Raw genomic sequence first — 23,323 nt, forward strand, 5'->3', positions numbered from 1 at the left:
CCACTGTCTGCCATCTTTGGAACGCTCTTGGGAGGCTATTTCCAGTCAGGCTGGTGGAGCTCCTATTTACTTGAATGGGGGGACACCGAAATCTAAAAAACAGTCGGTCAAGATTATGATCAAAATCAACAATAAAATCTTATAATACTGGAATCATAAATTGTGCTTCTTTACCTCATATTATGCTAAAATATGCAATTTTCCCGGCTTGTATAGCTAATGCGCATGCGTTGATTGACAGGTAATGTCTATCCAAAAGGTGATTGGCTCTTTTACCTATCAGGTTGAACTTCCTTTCTACATCCGTTGACCATTGGACGTGAGAGCTTCTTGGTTGGGCATTCCAATTTCACCCATTCATTTAAATAGAAGTGGTCCATCTCTGCTAAATAGTCTCCGGGATGATTTACGAATCGTGGGTATTATTGTTTTATTGTTTGTTCAATCTTAATGTAGCCTACTGCTCTTTTGTCTACACTGTACTTTATTTATTTACGCTGTAAATAAATCAATAAACTTAAACTTATTGAACCACGCATTGGCCAGATATAGATCTTATTCACATAGCGCCATCTTCGACGGGAAGATTTTTGACGGGAATGAAAATGAGGCTTTGAGGGATAGACCTTTATAACCAGTCTTGCTCGACCTGCTCCGAGCGGGATTCGAACCGGAGTCTCTGGCATGGGAGGCAGATGCGCTAACGAGGAGGCTAAAAGCTACAGCCTCTAATATCAGTCAATAGTGCGCCTCTTGAGGCCAGGGGAGTGAGGTTTACATACTGCACAACTACCTACCAGCTGGCTTCTGTTACACTCACTCCCGTAAACCTCATTCCCATCCGGGTCACGGCACCACTGTAACCGGTCATGCTTGACCTGCTCCGAGCGGGATTCGAACTGGGATCTCTGGCATGGGAGGTGGGCACGCTAACGAGGAGGCTAAAAGCTACAGACTCTAGCATCAGTCAATAGTGCGCCTCTTGAGGCCAGGGGAGTGAGGTTTACACACTGCACAGCTACTTACCAGCAGCCTCCCTTTACACTCACACCCCTAAACCTCACTCCCATCCGGGTCACGGCACCACTGTAACCGGTCATGCTTGACCTGCTCTGAGCGGGATTTGAACAGGTGTCTCTGGCATGGGAGGCGGGCACGCTAACGAGGAGGCTAAAGGCTACAGACTCTAGCATTAGTCGTTAGTGCGCCTCTTGAGGCACTGCACAGCTACCTACCAGCTGTCTCCTGTTACACTTAGGCTACCGTTTCTTAAATGATCATGCACTGTATAAAGCTATCAAAATGCTCATAGATCACATGCAATTTTCCACAACTCATGATGTCTTTATTTTTTTTTTTTTTGTCAAGTAAAATTTCTTGGAAATCTATTTTTCAATGTTTCGTCATCAGAACAGTCCAAAAACACCTTAAACAAATGTACAACCCCTTGAAGAGACTATATGTCTATCCCTCACAGACTCGGCAAAAATAAAAGATGGCGCTGCTGTGAATAAGATCAACTCTCTCAGAAACAGGCTGAGCCTTCACACTGAATACAGTAAGCTAAGGTGTATTTTTATTTTATGTATAATATGCGTATAGTGCTTCAGTTATCAAGTAGTATATCAAGAGTGGTGCGAGTTCAGCTCACGAGGGAGAACTCTGTTCTGTACTCATGTTCTGATGTGATATCACTACTGATCAATAATATAGAATAGTATACAGTATATAGAGATCAGTGGATATCACTCATGTTCAGCAGAGGGCGCTAGAGACCGATGAGCAGATGAAGACTCGCCGGACCAACGAAGAGTGAGAGAATCAACATGGCGATTGGACAAGCAGGTAACCAGCATCGTTGCCATAGATACACTGAACAAATGCATTTTTACAGATATTTTACTATAACCTTTTATGTTTCAGTGAGATTTCTACAATGCTTTAAATATTTCGTTAGCGTTTGTGTGGGTTAAGGGCGTTATTTGTCTGTTTCTTGATCGCTGTTGCTTGTAAAGCAGGGATGTTTACGGGTTTTAAGTGTGTGAAAGTGTAAGAAATAAGCGCTATTTCATGCACTTCAAGCTATTTTGTAAAAAAATAATTAAAAAAACGTAAAATACCCACAGTGAATTGTGCATGGCACATTATCATGTTTAGATTTGTACAAGTTGGATGCACATTTCGGATGGTCGAAAATAATTATTTTTTTCTTTATAGGAAAAAACACAAATATTGTATCCTTTGCCTAAAGTGAATGTTCATAGCCCTTGAACTATAATAGTACTTAAATGTTACTGTAAACACTATTGAATCACCATAGCACTGTATTAATAAATGTCTTTTATTTGCACGTTTGTAGCCACTTATAACGTAATGTATTAGCTGCACATAGTGTAATAAATGTTCATAATGTAATCATTTTCTCAAAACGTAATAATTATTACATTATGTAAGAGCCCATAATATAATACGTATTTTTATTTATTTTTTTTTTTGCTAAATGTAATGTAATTGGTTATTACAATATGCGAAATGTATTACAATATAAACTCACCAAAACATTTTAGTAAAAAAAAAACAAATTACAATATTGTCATATTGTAAAATGTTTCAAAACAATAGTGTACATTTTTAAGGCATAAAAAAACATTGGTATTTTATTACAATAGTCCAATTTTTAATTTTTTTCTAAATCTAGTCACTTTCTAGGCACTGGATTTAAATATTCATGCATTTATTATTATTATTATTATTATTATTATTATTATTATTATTTTTACTATGGTACATTACTACTAATATACACTCATTGAGCACTTTATTAGGAACACCTGTACACCTACTTATTCATGCGATTATCTAATCAGCCAATCGTGTGGCAGCAGTGTAGTGCATAAAATCATGTAGATACGGGTCAGGAGCTTCAGTTAATGTTCACATCAACCATCAGAATGGGGAAAAAAATGTGATCTCAGTGATTTGGACCGTGGCATGATTGTTGGTGCCAGATGGGCTGGTTTGAGTATTTCTTTAACTGCTGATCTTCTGGGATTTTCACACACAACAGTCTCTAGAATTTACTCAGAATGGTGCCAAAAACAAAAAAAAACATCCAGTGAGTGGCAGTTCTGTGGATGGAAACGCCTTGTAGATGAGAGAGGTCAACGGAGAATGGCCAGACTGGTTCGAACTGACAGAAAATCTACAGTAACTCAGATAACCACTCTGTACAACTGCAGTGAGCAGAATAGCATCTCAGAATGCACAACACATCGAACCTTGAGGCAGATGAGCTACAACGGCAGAAGAGCATGTCAGGAACTTTATTAGGAGCATAGTGTTTCTAATAAAGTGCTCAGTGAGTGTATATACTAACATACAATATACCACTACTAATTATAATAATGATAATATGTTTTATATTTGTTTGTATTTATACATGAGCCAAAGACACTTGTAGTCTTCAGTGACAAGGGGATATAAAATGATTTTAAATTTGACAACTAAAGCTATACATACTGATAAATGACGAATAGTGTGAGATAATAATAATGTGTACAAAGTATAGCCTACTTTGTAAAACAAAAACAAAAGTAATCAGTACATTATGCCTCACTATACAATGTTCAGCTAGCGTGTTAATGATCAGTCAATGTACTGTATATTGTTTTTATTCTATTCGATTTCAGCACAAATTTACAAAATATGTTAGAGAGTAGCACAACTTCTTATAGCAGATCAAATGGCAGCATGGAGCGCAAGTGAACTGATCATTTTCTGCATTTTAATACAAGTTATAACACGAAATATAACATGAATGAACATCGGAGGGCATGTTGGAAGATAAAACTTTGTCTCTAGTATAATCGCCCAATCTGTATTTCTACCGTGGGAAAACGTCAACAAAACAGCTTGTGAACAACCTGTCACATTAACCTCAGGAATGTTAGGCCTATAATGTCCTTAGCTCGTTAGTTAGCTAGAAAAAAGAGCTCCATAGAGGAGAATAGTGCTAAAATTATATATGCAGAATAATATATGTATGTATGTGTATATATATGCATTATATTTTTTTACTTACCTGTGATTGATGTCAATAAATTGTTTAATGTAACCTATGTTTAAATAAATCTAATTCTGTCAAATGTCAAAAAAATTGCTTTGAGTCTTTAGAGTCATTTTCCTCAAAGACAAGTTTTTATGACAGTCACTATTTAAATGATCATATCTAGACAATGATTAGAAACTAATAATTATATAATCAGAAAGATGAGAATTTCTTTTTAAATTCAGTGCATAAAGCTCAAAATGTGTTTCTAAGGGTCAAAGCAATTCAAAATGATGGAGCAGGTCACATTTACAAAATTATTAAATCATATTTATGAAACTTTTTTTAGTTCACAAAGTAGCCTAATAGCATATATTTCTTTTAATGTAATAACCTATGCAATTTAGCTGTACACTGTATATATATAAATAAGTTTTGATTATATTATAAACATTATGTTTCACTTATACATTGTGTACTGTTATTACACTATGAGTTGCTACAGTGAGTTCATAATGTAATACATTTCCTATAAAATAAATAAATTATATTATGCCATTATTACATTATGCGCTCAGAATTTTGTTACGATTTTAGAAAAGTATAACATAATGAACCTTTATTACATTTAACTTATTACATTATGTGCAGTTGTTACATTATGAGTTGCTGCACATGTTTTAAGCCTTAATTGACACCAGCTTTCATCCATACTGCTGCAAATCCTGCTGTATCTGTCTGGAGCTTACAGTGTGTTTTACTTCCTGTCAACTCTCTCCATGATCATCTACAAGAGTGAGTACTTGTTTAACTTTGTTGTTACTGGTTCTGGTTAAAGCAAGAATCACTTATTTCACATAAAATGTATATCACATAATGAAATGTGTTTTTTACATTGTTTGCGTGGTAGGTCATGTGCTAAGTTACCCCGATGGCCAACTCACTCTAGACGTCTGTCTGCTGTTTCTCATGGCTGGATTCGAGGTCATGAGGGTGTACTGGGGTGAGTCGGACAAAGTTATAGTTTTAGTAATACTTTTACATTCACTTTGGCCTCATGTTGATGTCTCTTTCTCAGGGGTCAGGGGGAACCTACAGGAAAGCGAGATCTACACGGGTTCCAATCTGATCGCCATGGTGGCCACAGTGCTGTTGGCACTCTATTTCGTAATTTGGCAGTCGTACGTTCTGCGAGCCGATGTCATCATCGGCGCCATCTTGCTCTGCTTGTATGGTCTTACAGGAATCATGGGTCTCGGGGCTTTTGCACGCTTCACCAGGTTCGAATACACATGCTTGTAGTTTTAGACTCCTGAACGCCTTGCACAAATTCACTGTCTGTTTTGCTCAGAAGTTGCCCTTTCATATGGTATAGGGGCGTTACTGCAGTGTGTTTATTGTGTTTATTTAGAGTCCCACAGACACCAACCCCTACCCCTAACCTTACCTTAACCTAACTCTAACTTTTCCTTACAAAGATTAACCATGGTTTAACTACAGTAACCATATTAGCACCATGGTATTTTGTAGTAAAATCATAGTAAACCACAAAATTATACATGGTTACTATATTAATGCCATATTATTGTAGTAACACCATGGTTAATTGCATTTAAAACTATGACTTCCACCAAAAATCATGGTTACTAAATATTACAATAATAAAATCATGGTTAAATTTACTGGTTAAAAATCAATATAAACTCCCCAACCTTCACTGTGATCAAATCAATCTTTATATTCATTTTATAAGTAGTATTAAAGGAAATATTAATAGTGGAGACTAGAGGTCGACCGATAGTAGATTTTGCCGATACTGATAACTAAGGTTAATAGATTAATCGGCCGATAGTTTTTAAAATCAATTTATAGAATGTCAAAAAAAAACATTTTTTTATTCTTTTTTCACTATTGCGGGCAAAGACAAAGAGTCCAAAATAAATAAAATCCCAGATGCAGTTCCCAATAACAACCAGAAAAAATGAAGATTTGGTGCACAACGCAAGACTTTTAAGTATAAACAAGCCCGGGGGGGCCTGGGTAGCTCAGTGGTAAAATACGCTGGCTACCACCCCTGGAGTTCGCTAGTTCGCTAGTTCGAATCCCAGGGCGTGCTGAGTGACTCCAGCCAGGTCTCCTAAGCAACCAAATTGGCCCGGTTGCTAGGGAGGGTAGAGTCACACGGGGTAACCTCCTTGTGGTCACTATAATGTGGTTTGTTCTCGGTGGGGCACATGGTGAATTGAGCGTGGTTGCCACGGTGGATGGCATGAAGCCTCCACACGCGCTATGTCTCCGTGGCAACGTGCTCAACAAGCCACGTGATAAGATGCACGGGTTGACTGTCTCAGACGCAGAGGCAACTGGGATTCGTCCTCCGCCACCTGGACTGAGGCAAATCACTATGCGACCACGAGGACTTAGAGCGCATTGGGAATTGGGCATTCAAAATTGGGAGAAAAAGGGGAAAAATCCCCCCCCCTCCCCAAAAAACAAAAATATAAACAAGCCCGAAACACACTGGGTACTCTTATTTTGAAATGACAAAATGATGATAAAACCACCAGCAACTATCAGCATAGATTTGTGCAGATAAGGATAGTTCTAAAAAGTAACTATCGGCACCGGTTAACCGATAAAACCGATATATCGGTCTACCTCTATGTGGAGACCGAAAACAGGATGGAAAAAAGTAGAACAAAAGCCAGAATCGAACTGGGGTCGTCTGCATGAAAAAGTCACGCTGTCTTAACAACCCATGCCACAAAAACAGTTGATGGAGTTTGTCTATAATTTCAGTGTTTCCACAAGACTATTGGAGTGCAAATAGTAGCACTGTTTGGCAGATGCTATTATTTACAACTAGTACAAATAGTCACTCCGAAAATAAAATACATAAAACAAAACAAAAAGTTGACAGATTGTTGACACAGTAAGAGAATAGAGCTATGAAATTAATGTGGAGGCCTTATTCTCATCATTGTCTAGGAGAAACAATAGAGATATTATAGAGATTTCTTATCTCTATAGTTAAAATTGGTTTATATAGTGTCTAAATAAGCACGTTTCTTCAACTTCGGGCACTTTTAGCAATGCGAAATTCTAGAAAGTAAAGACTTGTTAACAAATTTTTCACACTTTCACTTTATATATATATATATATATATATATATATATATATATATATATATATATGTTGACTAACAATGTTCATCAGTGTATGTACTGTACATGCGTCACAGGATATTTATGTAATTTTCGTCATGAACATTCCCACAACGGTCAAATTCTATACTGTGTTTAATAGAATTCTGTGCTGCAAATGATGCTGATGGAAATGACATTTCTTTTTCAAATAAAATCTCCTTTGTTTTGCTAAGGCTAATTTTATAGCTAACATTTTGTGTCCTCAACAAACACAATTAAATCATATTTTCACACTTTTTGCATAATTTGGCAAAATTATCGCTTGATTGGAAATGATGCCCATAAAAGTGATATTCACCTTGATTTTTCTTTGTTTTCTTCAAACATCACTTGAAATTTTGTCCACTTGGTTAACGAGTACACCAACTTTTGAAAAAACTTTATTAGGGGCAAAATTGTTTGGTTTGGTGGAAATGACGGCACAAATGTAGAACAGTCGAAATGTTTGAAAAATCGTTTTCACATGATAAATAGTGAAATGGTTTATGTTTATGTCTTTCTTAGTTTAGATGAGTAATCATTTGTATTTTATGTTTATAATGGATTTTCACAGTTTAATATTGAAAGTCTGGTTCTGGGACAAAGCTAAAACAGTCAATTCTGTACATAAAAGACATGTGAAAAATGGCAAAAATAAATGTTTTCAATTGAGTTTTAATGTGACCATATAACAAAAAGAAAAAAAATCTGTTAGCCTAGTTTCCATACAAATCAACCTATGGGGCATAAAAGTGCCCAAAGTTGAAGAAACAGTAATCCAATTAAACTAAAACATATGACAGCATCATATACTATCATATGTTTCATTTAAGTATCAGCTTATCAGTATAAGATGTTTTTTGTCTTCTTCTAAAATTCCTTAAAAGAAATAGAAATAGTCACAAATGGAACAATTTTGACATACAGTAAGAGTATAGAGCTTTACATTTAAAGTGGAAAGACTTTTAAGGAAACGTTATGAGGAGCAAAATTGTTTGGTGTAAATATTGAAGTGATTTATTTAACTCTGTTTTGATGATCATAGTTTTAAACATGTAGTAATCTGTATTTTTACAATGAATTTTCAAAGTCTGGGTCTGGGACAAGGGTAAAACAATATAATTTGTACATAAAAGGCATTTGAAAAGTACCAAAAATAAATGATGAAGGCCTGGTGAAAAGTTTCCAAGTCACTTTTAATGCGATCTTCATAGAACAAAAAGAATAAAGATGAAATATGTTCGTTTTAATAAAATAAAATAAAAACCCTGGGACATGAAAGAGTCTGAAGTTCAAGAAACTCCCAAAGAGTCTATTAGAGGGTTTGAATAACTTGAGTTTGATTAAAGTGCTCTCATTTGGTAAAGGAACATCTTTTGAAAGATGCCACATTGTATTCAAGCTGGCAGAACAACAATAGCTGAGCAACGGCAACAGACTGATCTCCATTGAAATTCACATCAATATTTCAGCATGGTCAAACACCATAAGCTCCTCAGGGCTAGTGGGAAAAATATTTTCTTTCAAACCCAGAAACTGCAGTTCATAATTCTTATTTGTACTGACTACTCGTCTTTTCTAATCTTTACTCTGAATGGTGGGAGCTGAATGAGAGTTGAGTTTGAAAGTACACTATAAATCATATATAACCACCTCAAAGATTTTAAGATCTGCATCCAGTGCTTGTCTCCTTATCAGCTTGAAGCGACAGCCACCACCCAGACTGTCATCACACTCAAGACAAAAGAATCTTAAATGAGCGAGGGGACAAAGCAGGAGACGCAGTAAATCTGTCCACCCACACCGGGCCGCAGATACAGTTATCAGCCTCCTGAAAGAACCACACTTTAATAATTCAAACACGAAGACTTATGTATATATATAAAATTTGCCGATTTTCATTCATGGAGCAAAAACAAGTAACAAAAGAGACGGACAATATTAGCTCACTGGCTCTTAAAAGTCAGACAGGGAGAGGGAGATGGATGGAGATGAAATGGAAATGAGCAAGGAGAGGAAAACAGAGACTGAGGCAACACACCCACCTGTAGGAAAGAAAAAACACAAATTATATCTCTTTTCATATTAGTTGTTTTGCCTAGACAGTAAATGAAGAACAAATAGGGACTTTTAATTAGCTTTAGAGAAGAAAACCCCAGTAATCTCACATGTGTTTTCTCTAGAGTTTCAGAAGAGATCTCAACAATGTCTCAAACTGGTCAGATTTGCAAATATATCAAAATTTGAGGTCGAAAGTCAGAGATCTCAAGATTACCAAATTGTCTATTCACTTCAGTTTTAAAGCTCTATACTCTTACTGTCAAATGTCAATTTTTATTTCTTTTAAAGAATTTTAGGGAAAAGACATCTAAGATGGATAAGGTGATACTTTCAGTAAATGCAACATATGAGAACATACTGTATGATGTTATGAAGTTGTCATATGTTGTTCAACTTTTGATTTGTATGAAAACTAGCCTAACAAATTGTTTCTTTTTGTTATATGGTCACATTAAAACACAATTGGAAACTTTTTACCAGGCCTTCATAATTTATTTATTTTTCACATGTCTTTTATGTGCAGAATTTACTGTTTTAGCCTTGCCCCAGAACCAGACTTTCAATATTAAACTGTGAAAATCCATTGATTAAAATATTTAACCCTTTAGGCATTATGACAGAAACTGAACAAGCACTTTGAAATTTGCAGACAAATCAGAACTGTTCTGTTTTGATAATTGCACTGTACATATTACTGCAGTCAGTAAAAACTCATCAAATAGCCATGTGTCATATGCCACTGGAAACTTGGAAATATAGCGAGTAATAGCTAAGTATATGTCTTTGACAGTTACTGTATATTGGTGTTGCTTATATGCCGTGTATTCGCTTATAACTTCACGAAAAATAAACGGAACATAAAATATCATATACCATCACTAAGAGGAGGTGATTTCAAACGAGCCCACACACAGATCAGATGCATAGATCATTAGATAATCCACACGAAGCACAATGTTACATATGGCCGCCAGGAGATGGCGCCAAATACATGACACAGACTCAATGATGACTCAAATGGCACAGAATTAAACTCATTCTGTGTAATCTTATTATTAATATCATGCCTCCATGTTATGCAAACCTTTAGTCATTGTTGTGTTTGAATGTGTAATTAGTTCTTATGTACAGTTATTATGTTTTATTTGTTTGGAGAGGCTTTTGGACACTATGATAAATTATTTTTGTAATGCTATAACTTTTGATTGTTTTGTCGTACCAACACAATATTTTTCTCAGATACAGCTGACATGATTGGTAACAAAACAAAAGCAGTTTTTCTGAGCCACCTTTTTTTACACCCAGAGATATATATTGTAAAATAAGAAAAATAAGAAAAAAAGTAACTTATTGGCTAATTTTTTTGTTTGATTCTTCAGCAGTTTCTTAGAGTCTCAGAATGATCTATATCATTAAAACATTTGAAACGTTTTCTTTAAAATGATACTGAACACTTGACCCTCCTTGTTCTTTTTGTCAAGTTATAAGCATTTAATTTTGGGTATGCCACTGAAACAGGAAATCTTTAAAAACCCTCAGAGCTTAAAGAGTTAAAACTAAGATAATCTAAACAAAGAGTGACATAAACAGAAACCGTTTCAATATGTATTATGTAAAAACGATTAAAAAATTGCAACTATTTCAGAGTTGTGGCGTCATTTCCACAACAAAAACTATTTTGCCCTATATATATATATATATATATATATATATATATATATATATATATATATATATATATTGTTTTTTTAAAGTTAGTGACAAAAGTGGACAAAAATGTCAGTGAAGAGCATGTTTGAGATGAAATATGAGACAAGTGATGTTTGAAGAAAACAAAGAAAAATAAAGGTAAATATCACTTTTTATTGGGGATCATTTCCAAACAAGCGATAATTTAGCCAAATTATGCAAGAAGTGTGAAAATATTATTTAATTGTGTGTATTTAGGATACATAAAATGTTAGCTATGAAATTAGCCTTAGCAAGACAAAGACAAGTCGGTCGTTTTATTTTAAAAAAGTTAAAAATTGTGATTCCTGTCTGCGTTATTTCCACCACATAATTCTAATAAACACAATACAGAATTTGAGATGTGCTGGAAATGACACTGTGGTGCGAATTCTCACGACTTTCACAAAATAATAACAAAAAGGACATAAATCTCCTGTAATGCATGTACATACACTGATGGACATTGTTAGATGACCAAAAAAAAAAAAATTGAGAGTGTGAAAAATGTTTTGACGAGATTTAATTTCTAGAGTTCAAAGTACTAATCTAAAACTGCCTGAAGTAACACCCATTTATTTACAGTCGGGATCAAAAATGTGAATGTCAAATGCAGAGGTCTTGTACTTGCTTTAAGTCTAGTTTCTCATTAAATGAATTATGCATGCAATTAATTATGTTTTGCATTGAACTTGTACTATAAGTTGAGTTTGTTTGGTGTGATGTTTGTGCTCCGTAAATGTTTCTTGTATTAACTATGTCTTACTTTCTTTCCCCCAGTTAGACCGTGTTTGTCTCCTCATCACACCTCCACAGCAACTGCTGCAATTTAATGGCAGTATATACTACATTTCCTACAATGCACCACGGGATATGCTTTACTCATGCTGTAAAGTCATGAGGAGGTGCCGGAGAGTTGTTGCTATGCAACAAAGTACTACTTCGTTATCTGTAAACCCTTGAACTTTGAGTATATTGTTATACAGTGTTTGGGCTTTTTAAAATAAATGATCTTATTTTAAGTGAGTCAGTGGAGGTGATTAATGTCAATCAGTTTCTGTCAGTAACAACCTGTTATTTTTGGTGTTTGCAGAAATGGTGAAAATCTAGTTGACCCTTTTCTTCAGGCTGCTTGTAAACACTTCAAATCAGTGCCTATTATACTGTCTTGAATGTCTTTATTGTAGCTGTTACATTTATTCTCAACGGGATGTCTTTTTAATCATGTAATGTAATCAGATTTGATTTGTGTTTTGCAGTCAGTTGTTTTGGTAACACTTTACAATAAGGTTTCATTTGTTTACATTGGTTAACATTAGTTAACATGAACTAACAAAAAATAGTTATTAAGCATTTATTAATCTTAATGTTAATTTCAACATATACATTTTTAAAATTAAAACTTGTATTGGTAACATTAGTTAATGCACTATGAACTAACAATGAACAATTGACAAAGATTAATAAATGCTGTAAAAAATATTGTTCATTGTTTTTTCATGCTACCTTACATGCTACATTAACTAATGTTAACGAATGGAACATTATTGTAAAGTGTTACCGTTGTTCTACTGTAAAGGGTTCATTAAAATGTATTTTAACGGAAAAAGAATGTAAAAATGCTACTGTAAAAAACATTAATTGGTTAACAGATAGTTACCTTAACAGATATGGTTAAAAAGTATATTATATTTAACAAGACAATACATGTAATTTTACAGTAAAGTATTGTAAATTACTAAAAAAAAATTACTAATAAAAACAACTTTTTTAGATGTAAAAAGTATTATTTTACCATATAATTAACTGTAAAAAATTGTTATGTTTAACAAGAGAATACATGCACTTTTAGGATAAAATATTGTTCAAATTATGGTGAAACAAAATTGTTTTTTATAGTTTCAGAAGGTTAGTACAGTTGAAGTCAGAAGTTTACATACACTTATGTTGAAGTCAATAAAACGGATTTTTTTAACCACTTCACAGATTTCATATAGATTTCATAAAACTATAATTTTAGCAAGTCGTTTTGGACATCTACTTTGTGCATGACACGAGTCATTTTTCCAACAATTGTTTATAGACAGATAGTTTCACTTTTAATTGACTATATCACAATTCCAGTGGGGCAGATGTTTACATACACTAAGTTAACTGTGCCTTTAAGCAGCTTGGAAAATTCCAGAAAATGATGTCAAGCCTTTAGGCAATTAGGCAATTAGCTTCTGATAGGAGGTGTCCTGAATTGGAGGTGTACCTGTGGATGTGTTTTAAGGCCTACCTTCAAACTCAGTGCCTCTTTGCTTGACATCATGGAAAATCAAAAGAAATCAGCCAAGACCTCAGAAAAAAAGTTGTGGACCTCCACAAGTCTGGCTCATCCTTGGGAGCAATTTCAAAATGCCTGAAGGTACCACATTCGTCTGTACAAACAATAGTACGCAAGTATAAACACCATGAGATCACACAGCCATCATACCGCTCAGGAAGGAGACGCATTCTGTCTCCTAGAGATCAACGTAGTCTGGTGCGAAAAGTGCAAATCAATCCCAGAACAACAGCAAAGGACCTTGTGAAGATGCTGGAGGAAACAGGTAGACAAGTATCTATATCCACAGTAAAATGAGTCCTATATCGACATAACTTGAAAGGCTGCTCAGCAAGGAAGAAGCCACTGCTTCAAATCTGCCATAAAAAAGCCAGACTAGTTTGCGAGTGCACACAGGGACAAAAATTACTTTACGTACTTTTTGGAGAAATATCCTCTGGTCTGTTTGGCAAACATTTTTTTATTTATTTATTTATTTATTTATTTTTTTATTTTTTTACAATTATCTGCAATTATGATGTTTGTTGTTGTGTGACAGCTGTACATTCAACTCTGTTTGAAAACTGTACATTCAAACATGCAAATCACAAATTCTTCGTCTTCAGGAGATAAAACTTTCAATCACACCAATGAGCAGGTATTATTTCAAGCCATTTTGTCATATACTACTTTTTAATAAGTGATTATTTTGAAGCGTTTTAATGGATTTAAAGAAAAGATTTGACTAGAACTGGCTCTTTTTCAGTAGTGAAGGTAACCCTGAGCAAGTGAGAGTTTTCTGGTGTAATAGTTCTGCCCTCTGATGTTAATTATAAACCAAAACTCAAGGTTCCCAAAGTCAAACACTCTATTTGTCTGTGTGCATGCACTGCAGTTCAGCAACCTGTCTGCATATCAATGAGGGGGGGGGGGACGACAACAAAGGACACTTCCATGGAGCACAAAAGGAGATGTTAGGCAGAAAATTAGTCTCAGTCACCATTCACTTTCAATATATGGAAAAAAGATGCAGTGAAAGTGAATGGTGACTGAGGTGATTATTCTGCCTAACATCTCCTTTTGTGTTCCACAGAAGAAAGTAAGTTATACAGGTTTGGAACAACAAGAGGGTGAGTAAATGATGTCAGAATTTTCCTTTAATACAAGGTTTTAATCTCCACCATCCTGATTTAAGACTCAGCCGAAAGAGAGAAGAGTCATGCTCAGCGTCCAGCTGATATTCAAACCCATCCAATGTTCCACCCTGTTGCTTTACTTTCACAACATGCCTCTCTGTCATCATACAGGGTTACAGAACTGGACCAGGAACAGGAATTCGCCTGCTTGGCAGCTGGCTGGTAAACACTCCAAAACAAAAGTCAAAGGATGGCATACATATTCTGTTATATTTCAATGGTTGTCCTGATTTCAGTCAGGAATTTCCTATTAACCCTCTGTTGCGTGATGTTGCCATTGGGTAACAAACCCTTTTCTTTTCTTTGCAAGCACATGATGCATTTACGATGGCAATAATATGGTTCATAATTAAGATAGGAATTTAAAATAAACCGCACAATATCCTGGTGATCAATTTTATATATTTTTCTGGAATGATGCACCTTAGAAAAGCATTCTTAAACTTATTTTTCATTCATCCAAAATATTTTTTTTTTCAATGTGAATAAACATCTTTTTTTTTCTTTTTTTTTTTTTACATTTAGTGTAATTTATTTGACAGTTATGAACAAATGCTTGTTTTTTTGTATCTACTATTAAGTAAATACTTTTTATAGGATGTACTTAACATTTAAGTACTGCAATTAGTTAAAGTTAGCAGTTAAATCTATTACATTAAGAAATATTCTGTTCAATACAAGTTAAGCTTAATTAACAGACATTTGTGGCATAATGTTGATTACCACAATTTCTTATTTTTTTTGACTCGTCCTTTCTTTACCTTTAAAGTGAAGCACTTACAATGGAAGTGAATGGGGCCAAATTTTGGAGGGTTTAATGGACAAAATGTGATGCTTATAATTTTATAAAAGCACTTACATTAATTCTTCTGCTAAAACTCTGGTATTAGTTGAGCTGAAAAGTTGTTTAAATTGTCATTTTTGCAGAATTAAAGGGTTTTCAGTGTTGTAAAGTTGTAAAATTGGCTATAACTTTACACAGAAAAGGTTAGTAAGCGATTTATCACACTAAAATCATCATAACATGCTTTTGTTAACGTCTTGTGGCTATGCTTAAAAAAAAAACTGTGAGTATTTTAACGTTTACGGATTGGCCCCATTGACTTCCATTGTTAGTGCCTCACTGTAACCTCATTTTTATTTTTTATTTTTTAAGAAAACAAGGTATATGTCGAAATTAATTTGTGTTTTAATCAACATTATGCCACAAATGTTGTCGCTTAAGCATAACTTGTATTCAACCCAGGATTTTCCTTTACAATTATTGTTATTATTTTATTTTATTTATTTATTTATTTTGCTGTTTTTAACATTTTTATGATTCCGTCATCAGTAAACATGGATTGTCAATTAATTTCACTGCACATATTTAAATGAATAAAATCCTTGATTCCCCCCCCCCCCCCATTGACTCACAGTGTTGCCTCCAGGCATCATGGCTGTGACCTATAAAGGTATAATATTTTTCATAATATAGTTTCTATTTTTGTAATGAGGTCCATTGCAAGACAAATGAGTCAAGAATGTATCCTTGCTTTTATAACGTGTGCAATAGAGGAAGTTATTCTTTTTCTTTTGTTTAGAGCTACAGGGTGAAGTCCTATTAATATCCCACCCATGACTGCATTTGTTTTATGTTTATCCAGAAAGACTGCATTAACAGTGCGTGCGTGCGTTCATATGCAGGCTCCGCCCCCCTCTCGCGCTGCAGGTAGACTCACCTGCGCCACTCACCTGTCACTCTCACTCGAGCGCACTTGTACCGGTCTACTTTTCTCCCTCATAAAAACACGTTTGTATAGAGTTTTTACGTTTACAGTGATATAACAAGGTCTTCCACGTCGCCTTGGCAAACTTCACACCTGTGACGGTTTACAGATTGAGATGGAGACTTGAAGAGTTTACCACAGGAGTTTTGGAAACGCGAGGAATCATCGGCGGACCTTTCTCTCAGCTGAGGGGTGAGTGAACGTTTACATCTTAATTTTCATCCGAGGTATCTGAGAGCGACGCGACGCTTCAAACTAGAACGCTCACGTAGAAAGTAGAAAGACCTCGTTGTGATCGACGCGTCACGTCACACCTGCAGTTTGGACACCTGTGAAACTTTCAGTGATACGCGCAGACGCTCCATATGCGTCCCGGCGTTGCGTCACGCAAATACGCAAACATATTCCTGCGTGTAGTTTTTGGTTATTGCAATAAAAGTTCTTAGAAGTCTAAAGTGGCTCAGTTGTATGAAAGTGAGAAGTTAGTCATGCTTATTTATACATTTAAAAAATGGTATTTCGTCAACAAATGTCATTTTACCAGAATTCGGCGTTGCTTTCAGTTATAGTTTATTAAAAACATAAAACAGCCTGTCATACCAAGCCAGCCTTCTCTGTGTGTGACATTGAGTATGTGGTGACACTTTACAATAACCTTCATTAATATGTCATTTACAAACGTTGTATAGTGCTTAAAAATTAGGGATCACATTATTCGCTGCTATATGAATATTTTCCTTAGTTTGAGCAATATAACAGCGCAGACAGCAATGCAATTCAAACACAGGGGCGGGGCCAGAAGGGTGGCATGGGGTGGCAGGTACCACCCTAAAAAATGAGCTTTGCCACCCCAGCTCGGACCCTGCTTGCATCCTGGAGACGGCGTGCAACGGCTTAACCCATCCGTGTCGCGCATGGTCCGTAACAACGTCCTGCCCGGTCAGACAGAACCCTCAACAAGACACCACCGTTTTGTGGCATTTCTAGCTATATAACACCATGTTAAAGGAATATCCTGTCGACACAGTCGACAGCATCTGTGGCATAATGTTGATTACCACAAAAATTGATTTCGACTCCCCCTCCTTTTCTTTAAAAAAAAAAAAAAAAAAAGAAGCAAATATCGAGGTTACATTGAGGCACTTACAATGGAAGTCAATGGGGCCAGTGCGTAAACATTAAAATACTCACTGTTTCAAAATTATAGCCACAAAACGTAAACAATATGTGCGTTAACATGATTTTAGTGTGATTAAATCACTTACTAACATCATCAGTGTAAAGTTATATCCAATTTTACAACTTCATTGCCATGACGACAGAACTCGGTAAACCCTAAAAACCTAAAACTACCATAAAAACGACTTTAAAGCTCAAATAATACACAAGTTTTAACAGAAGAATTAATGTAAGTGCTTTTATAAAATTATAAGCTTCAAATTTCTGCATTTAAACTAGAGGTTGACCGATGGGAAAGGCCGATAACTGATTAATTGGTCGATAGTTTTTAAAATTTAATTATAGAATGTAAATAACATTTTCTTATACGTTCTTTATTATGGCGGGTAAAGACCCAGATGCAGTTTTTTGTTCATCCAAAATGTTAATAATAACTAGAAAAAAAAAAATTAATATGTGGTACACGACGTGGGAATTTTAAGTATAAACAAGCCCGAAACAAACTGGGGACTCTTACTTTTAAGTGACTAAATGATGAAAAAACGATTGGCAACTATCAACAGATTTTTGCCGATAACCAATAGTTCCAAAAAGCAACTATCGGCACCGATTAATCTGTAAAACCAATATATCGGTCTAAACCCTCCAAAAATTGTCCCGATTCACTTCCATTGTAAGTGTCTTACTGTAACCTCGATTTTTGCTTTTTTTAAAGAAAACGAGGGACGAGTCGAAATAAATTTTTGAGGTAATCAACATTGTGCCACAAATGCTGTCGATTGAGCTTAACTTGTATTGAACCTGGAATATTCCTTTAAGAGTTGTTTAATGTTTTTTTTTTTTACGTTTTAATAAAGAAAATTTGGTAAAAATGTAGGTATATAGTTTTGACTAAATAGTCCATGTGTGAATGTGACCGGTTTTGCAACATACATTTGACCTTGTACATGCACCTAGTTTTACAACATATTTGACTACAGACCAAAATATGTGCCCATTGCAGTTGATCGACATTGCAACTTACAACTACAACAAACTACAGTTGATACTTGGCACAGTTATCAAATATTTGTGTTGCATGTTGTTATATCTCTACGGTATGTTCTTTAGTGTTGTTATATTTTTCTCTTTTCTTTGGGTGAAGTTTGACAATCAGAACCAGTTCCAGGTGGGCGTGTCCTAACTGCATTTTAAAACAATAATGTCAGTGTGATCCGAATAGGATTGCTCGATCAATCACAAATGTAAACCTTCACTCTACTATCTAACTTCTGGATGGCAAACAAGCGACATAAACGTCCCTCTTGTTACTCTGTCTGCCCTCATTACAATACCTTAAAACACATTTATCATGTGGCCCACAGTCCTTTATGCCCCATTACGGATGGACTGAATGACTCACTTTAGTGGCTACTCAGGCTTTTTGCTCGGCAGTTATGTTTGATTCGCATTATAAAGCCAATTCTCCCCTGCAGGGCAAAGGTCCCACGGACATTATCTCGGTTTGCACATCTGTTTGAGGAGGCATTACATAATTTACTGAAGTCAATAAAGGTAAGCTTAATGGTCACGGGGGGCTGATTTTTTTGTTTATAGCTTTTAAAGCTTCCATAGATCAGAGCTGAGTGTAAGCGCAGAGTTTACAAGAGGGTGGACTCGATTCAAACCAGGATCTCTACCGGTTCTGCGGTCTATTATTGGATATAACTTTACACATATAAGGGTTTTATCACACTAAAATCATGTTAACATGTATTATGTTTACGTTTTGCAGCTATACTTTTGAAATGGTGAGTATTTTAATGTTTATGTACTGGCCCCATTCACTTCCATTGTAAGTGCCTCACTGTAACTGCGTTTTGTTGTTGTTGTCGTTGTAATAAAAGAGGGGGGAGTTATCCAAAATAGTGGATTTTGCCAATTCCGATAACAAAGGTGGTGGAAAAGGCTGATAACAGATTAATCGTCTGATAGTTTTTAAAATCGATTTATATAATGTAAAAAAAAAATCTTAGCCTTTCCTTAATATGAAGTGCACAGACACAGAGGCTATAAGAGTCCAAAATAAATAAAATCACAGATGGAGTTTATTGTGCAACCAAAATCCCAATTAAAACTAGAAAAAAAAAGAAGGGTCCAGGGACTCTTATTTTGAAATGCGGAGACTTTGCACTGGTACAGTGTTCTACATTTCTCTAGAATAATGTGGGAATTAAATAAAGAAAAATATCAGCAGGGGTAGCTCAGTGGTAAAAGACACTGGCTACCACCCCTGGAGTTCGCTAGTTCACTAGTTCTAATTCCAGGGCGTGCTGAGTGACTCCAGCCAGGTCTCCTAAGCAACCAAATTGGCCTGGTTGCTAGGGAGGGTAGAGTCACATGGGGTAACCTCCTCGTGATTGCTATAATGTGATTCGTTCTTGGAGGGGCACGTGGTGAGTTGAGCATGGTTGCCGTGGCAACGTGCTCAACAAGCCATGTGATAAGATGCGCGGGTTGACGGTCTCAGACGCAGAGGCAGCTGGGTTTCGTCCTCTGCCACCAAGACTGAGGCAAATCACTATGCCACGAGAACTTAAAAGCACATTGGGAATTGGGCATTCCAAACTGGGAGAAAAATAAATACGTCGGTAACGATTAATCGGTAAAACTAACACATCGGTCAACCTCTAATTAAATTAAACTGAGCTTTTATTTTGGCTGAGCTTTTATTTTGAAGTGTTTCTGGGTTGTTATGACCAAGGAGCTCTGACGTTGTAAAATTAGCTTACCACTATGGAAAAGCCGGTAACTATGTGACTCAAAGTGATTATTAAACTGCAAAAGCCTGCTATATAATTCAGTAAATATATAGTCTGTATGTGCTGCACGCTACAAAGTGAATTAGCGCTCTGCTTGCGGTCATCTGCTACAAACAGAGCGTGCCATGCTTATGATGGTGTTTTCCGTGTATGAGAATCTCTAAAGGGTTTGAGCACTTTGTGTCTTCATGCCAGCACAACACCGGCTCCACACATTCACAAGCACTCACATTTAAAACACTGTATATGCAAACTATATATTTATCTAATTAAATTGCAGCTTTTGCCTAAAATAATCATCTCACTAGGACATGATGTGATTTTAATTTGTATGCTGAATGTTTACGGAATGACATTCGTACATCATATGTATCGGTTTTGGTATCGGAGCATTTTTATGAGCACGAGTACATGACCGGACCCCATTCCAGTACCAATAGTGATATCGGGACATACCTATTTAAAAGGATGCAAAAGCACCATAAAAGTAAGTCTTCCAAGTCTTCTGAAGACATACGATAACTTTTATTCTCTGAATAAATGATGACAAAATTAACATTTTTGGGTGAACTATTCCTTTAATCAAGCCTGGAATGGGGTGAAATCTGATTGGTCAAGGTGACCCTTATTGGAATTATTATTATTTTGCATTACTGAACCAATTTGTACAATGTACAAAAGAGGAGTCTAACTGGACTCAGTCCCATCTGAGGCTTATTGTTTTTGTTCGGTCACCTAAGTGAAAGCAAATTAATTACATGCTCATGTTCCTTGTAAAAAAGACAGCACTGCTCTTTCTGTGGTGTGCTGAAGTAATGTGGTTTGTTGTTGTAAAATTGCTTGGAAACTGATGTGGACATTAAGGTATATGATTTCTTGGATTTAGATGTGAGAGACCTGTTTGTTTCGGTTTGTGCGTTCTTGATTGACTACTTGCATGTTTTAGTTAATGTGGACTCTGACACAGAATTTAAGAATTGGCTTCTTTTCAATTCATGAGTTGGTATTTGAATTTAATTGGCCACACCCCTTGGATACTGAAGTGGATTTTATTGAACTGCAATTCAGTATAGACACACACTTTAGGAATGCCTTTGGTTCAAGAAGTGTTGTGACAAAATATAAACAATTCCATCAGTAATTTTGACTATCTGTGTCTGTTTATTACAACTGAAGTTCAACTAAAGTACATAGGTCAAATACTGTCAAAACAAATAATACAGCCATCAAAACAGATTTTAAATGGGCCATAAAGCACCACAAAATGTCCACACATTGTTCATAATATGATAATTTATGAACATAATAAAAAATACATATATCAAATGCAAATTTCTAGGTGGCATTTCAAACATTGATTGTTAATATCATGTAATGTTTCTGGAAATACCCTAAATGTTGTGTGTATAACATGTTGATGGGTAATTAATACTAAGAAATGAAATGTAGTAGTAAAGGAATATTCCGGGTTCAATACAAGTGAAGATCAATTGACAGCATTTGTGGCATAATGTTGATCACCACAAAAATACATTTAGACTCGTCCCTCGTTTTCTTTAAAAAAAGCACAAATCTGGGTTCCAGTGAGACACTTACAATGGAAGTCAATGGGGCCAATCCGTAAACATAAAAATACTCACTGTTTCAAAAGTATTGACACAAGACATAAACATAATGTTTGTCTTGTGGCTATACTTTTGAAACAGTGAGAATTTGCATGTAAACATAATTGTAGTGCGATAAAATCACTTACTAACCTTTTCTGTGTAAAGTTATAGCCAATTTTACAACTTCATTGCCATGATGTTGTAATGTCAACAAACCTTAAAACTCTAAAATCACTGTAAAAACTACGATTTAAACAACTTTACAGCTCAAATAATACACAGGTTTTAACAGAAGAATTAATGTAAATTTATGAGCTTCACATTTCTGCCTTTAAACCCTCCAAACATTGGCCCCATTGACTTCCATTGTAAATGCCTCACTGGAACTGCAATTTTTGATTTTTTTTAAAGAAAAGGACAGTTTAAGTTACTTAAAAATAGTAATCCATTACAAATTACTAATTTATTTATCTAAAAATTGTAATCAGATTAATTAACTAATTACTTAATTGCAAAAGTAATTACATTACTAATTACTTTACTTTTGAGTTACTTTCTAAAACACTTTTTTGCTCAACAAATTCAAAATAAATTTATTTTTTGTTTGTTGTTACACACAACCAGTGTTGGGGAGTAACGGAATACATGTAACGGGATTACGTATTTAAAATACAAAATATAATAACTGTATTCCACTACAGTTACAATTTAAATCATTGGTATTTAGAATACAGTTACATTCAAAAAGTATTTTGATTACTGAAGAGATTACTTTGCATTTTATTGTCATTTGTTTCATTTAATATTTAGTCCTTTCAGATGGAAAACATTTGTACATATAAATGATGCGATCCAAAGTGCATTTGAACAGCGATGAAACACTTTCTTATGATGTGTTACATTCATACGAGCAGACAGAGAAGTAAGTTTGAAGTAAGTTTGGAGCAGAAGAAATAGAAATAAACCTTGTGTAAATTGTCAGCTTTACGCTAAGCTAAAATGCTATTTCTAGCCATTTTACATGCACATGTTACCAGACACGATCATATTTTTTATCAAGAAAATTCACGTTGGATCATAATTGCTTTTTTTCTAGTAAGACCTTTGATATTTGGGCAAAAATCGTATTATTGATAATAATTTTTGTATTGTTTTCCTGTAAAAATATCTAAAAATCCTTCAAACAAGATCAATTAGATTTATCTTGTTTTAGAAACAACACTGCATAAGATATTGAGTTTTTTCAGAGAATGTATTTTTAACGTGTATTTTGTCTTACTGTACTGGCAGAGTTTTTATAGTCAAAACAAGTGAAAAAATCTACCAGTGCTGAAGAAGTAATCCAAAGTATTTAGAATACGTTACTGACCTTGAGTAATCTAACAGAATACGTTATAAATTACATTTTACAGCATGTATTCTGTAATCTGTAGTGGAATA

At 35.1% G+C, this 23,323-nt stretch overlaps 2 protein-coding genes across 2 annotated transcripts in view; both read left to right on the forward strand.

Moving 5' to 3' along the window:
• The first annotated feature begins 1,764 nt into the window (after positions 1-1,764).
• LOC127436216 (transmembrane protein 80-like) lies at positions 1,765-12,049 on the forward strand. The gene is made up of 6 exons (XM_051690240.1): positions 1,765-1,845; positions 2,218-2,234; positions 4,750-4,843; positions 4,959-5,051; positions 5,127-5,328; positions 11,804-12,049. Exons 1-6 carry the CDS (start codon positions 1,827-1,829, stop codon positions 11,805-11,807), a joined length of 429 nt encoding a protein of 142 aa, XP_051546200.1. The 5' UTR covers positions 1,765-1,826; the 3' UTR covers positions 11,808-12,049.
• A 4,205-nt stretch (positions 12,050-16,254) lies between these two features.
• LOC127435797 (epidermal growth factor receptor kinase substrate 8-like protein 2) overlaps positions 16,255-23,323 on the forward strand; it is a 64,149-nt gene continuing 57,080 nt past the window's right edge. The window contains exon 1 of the mRNA XM_051689505.1: positions 16,255-16,488. The gene's annotated coding sequence lies outside the window, so the exon portion shown is untranslated. The remainder of the gene's footprint in view (positions 16,489-23,323) is intronic.

This window comes from Myxocyprinus asiaticus, chromosome 46, assembly GCF_019703515.2.
Source record: "Myxocyprinus asiaticus isolate MX2 ecotype Aquarium Trade chromosome 46, UBuf_Myxa_2, whole genome shotgun sequence".
Lineage (NCBI taxonomy): Eukaryota > Metazoa > Chordata > Actinopteri > Cypriniformes > Catostomidae > Myxocyprinus > Myxocyprinus asiaticus.

Bases quoted from the DNA above. Each gene is read 5' to 3' on its own strand.
- LOC127436216 (XM_051690240.1), top strand. The intron at 4,844-4,958 runs GTGAGTACTTGT...TTTGCGTGGTAG, and splicing joins CTCCATGATCATCTACAAGA to GTCATGTGCTAAGTTACCCC. The intron at 5,052-5,126 runs GTGAGTCGGACA...TCTCTTTCTCAG, and splicing joins GGTCATGAGGGTGTACTGGG to GGGTCAGGGGGAACCTACAG.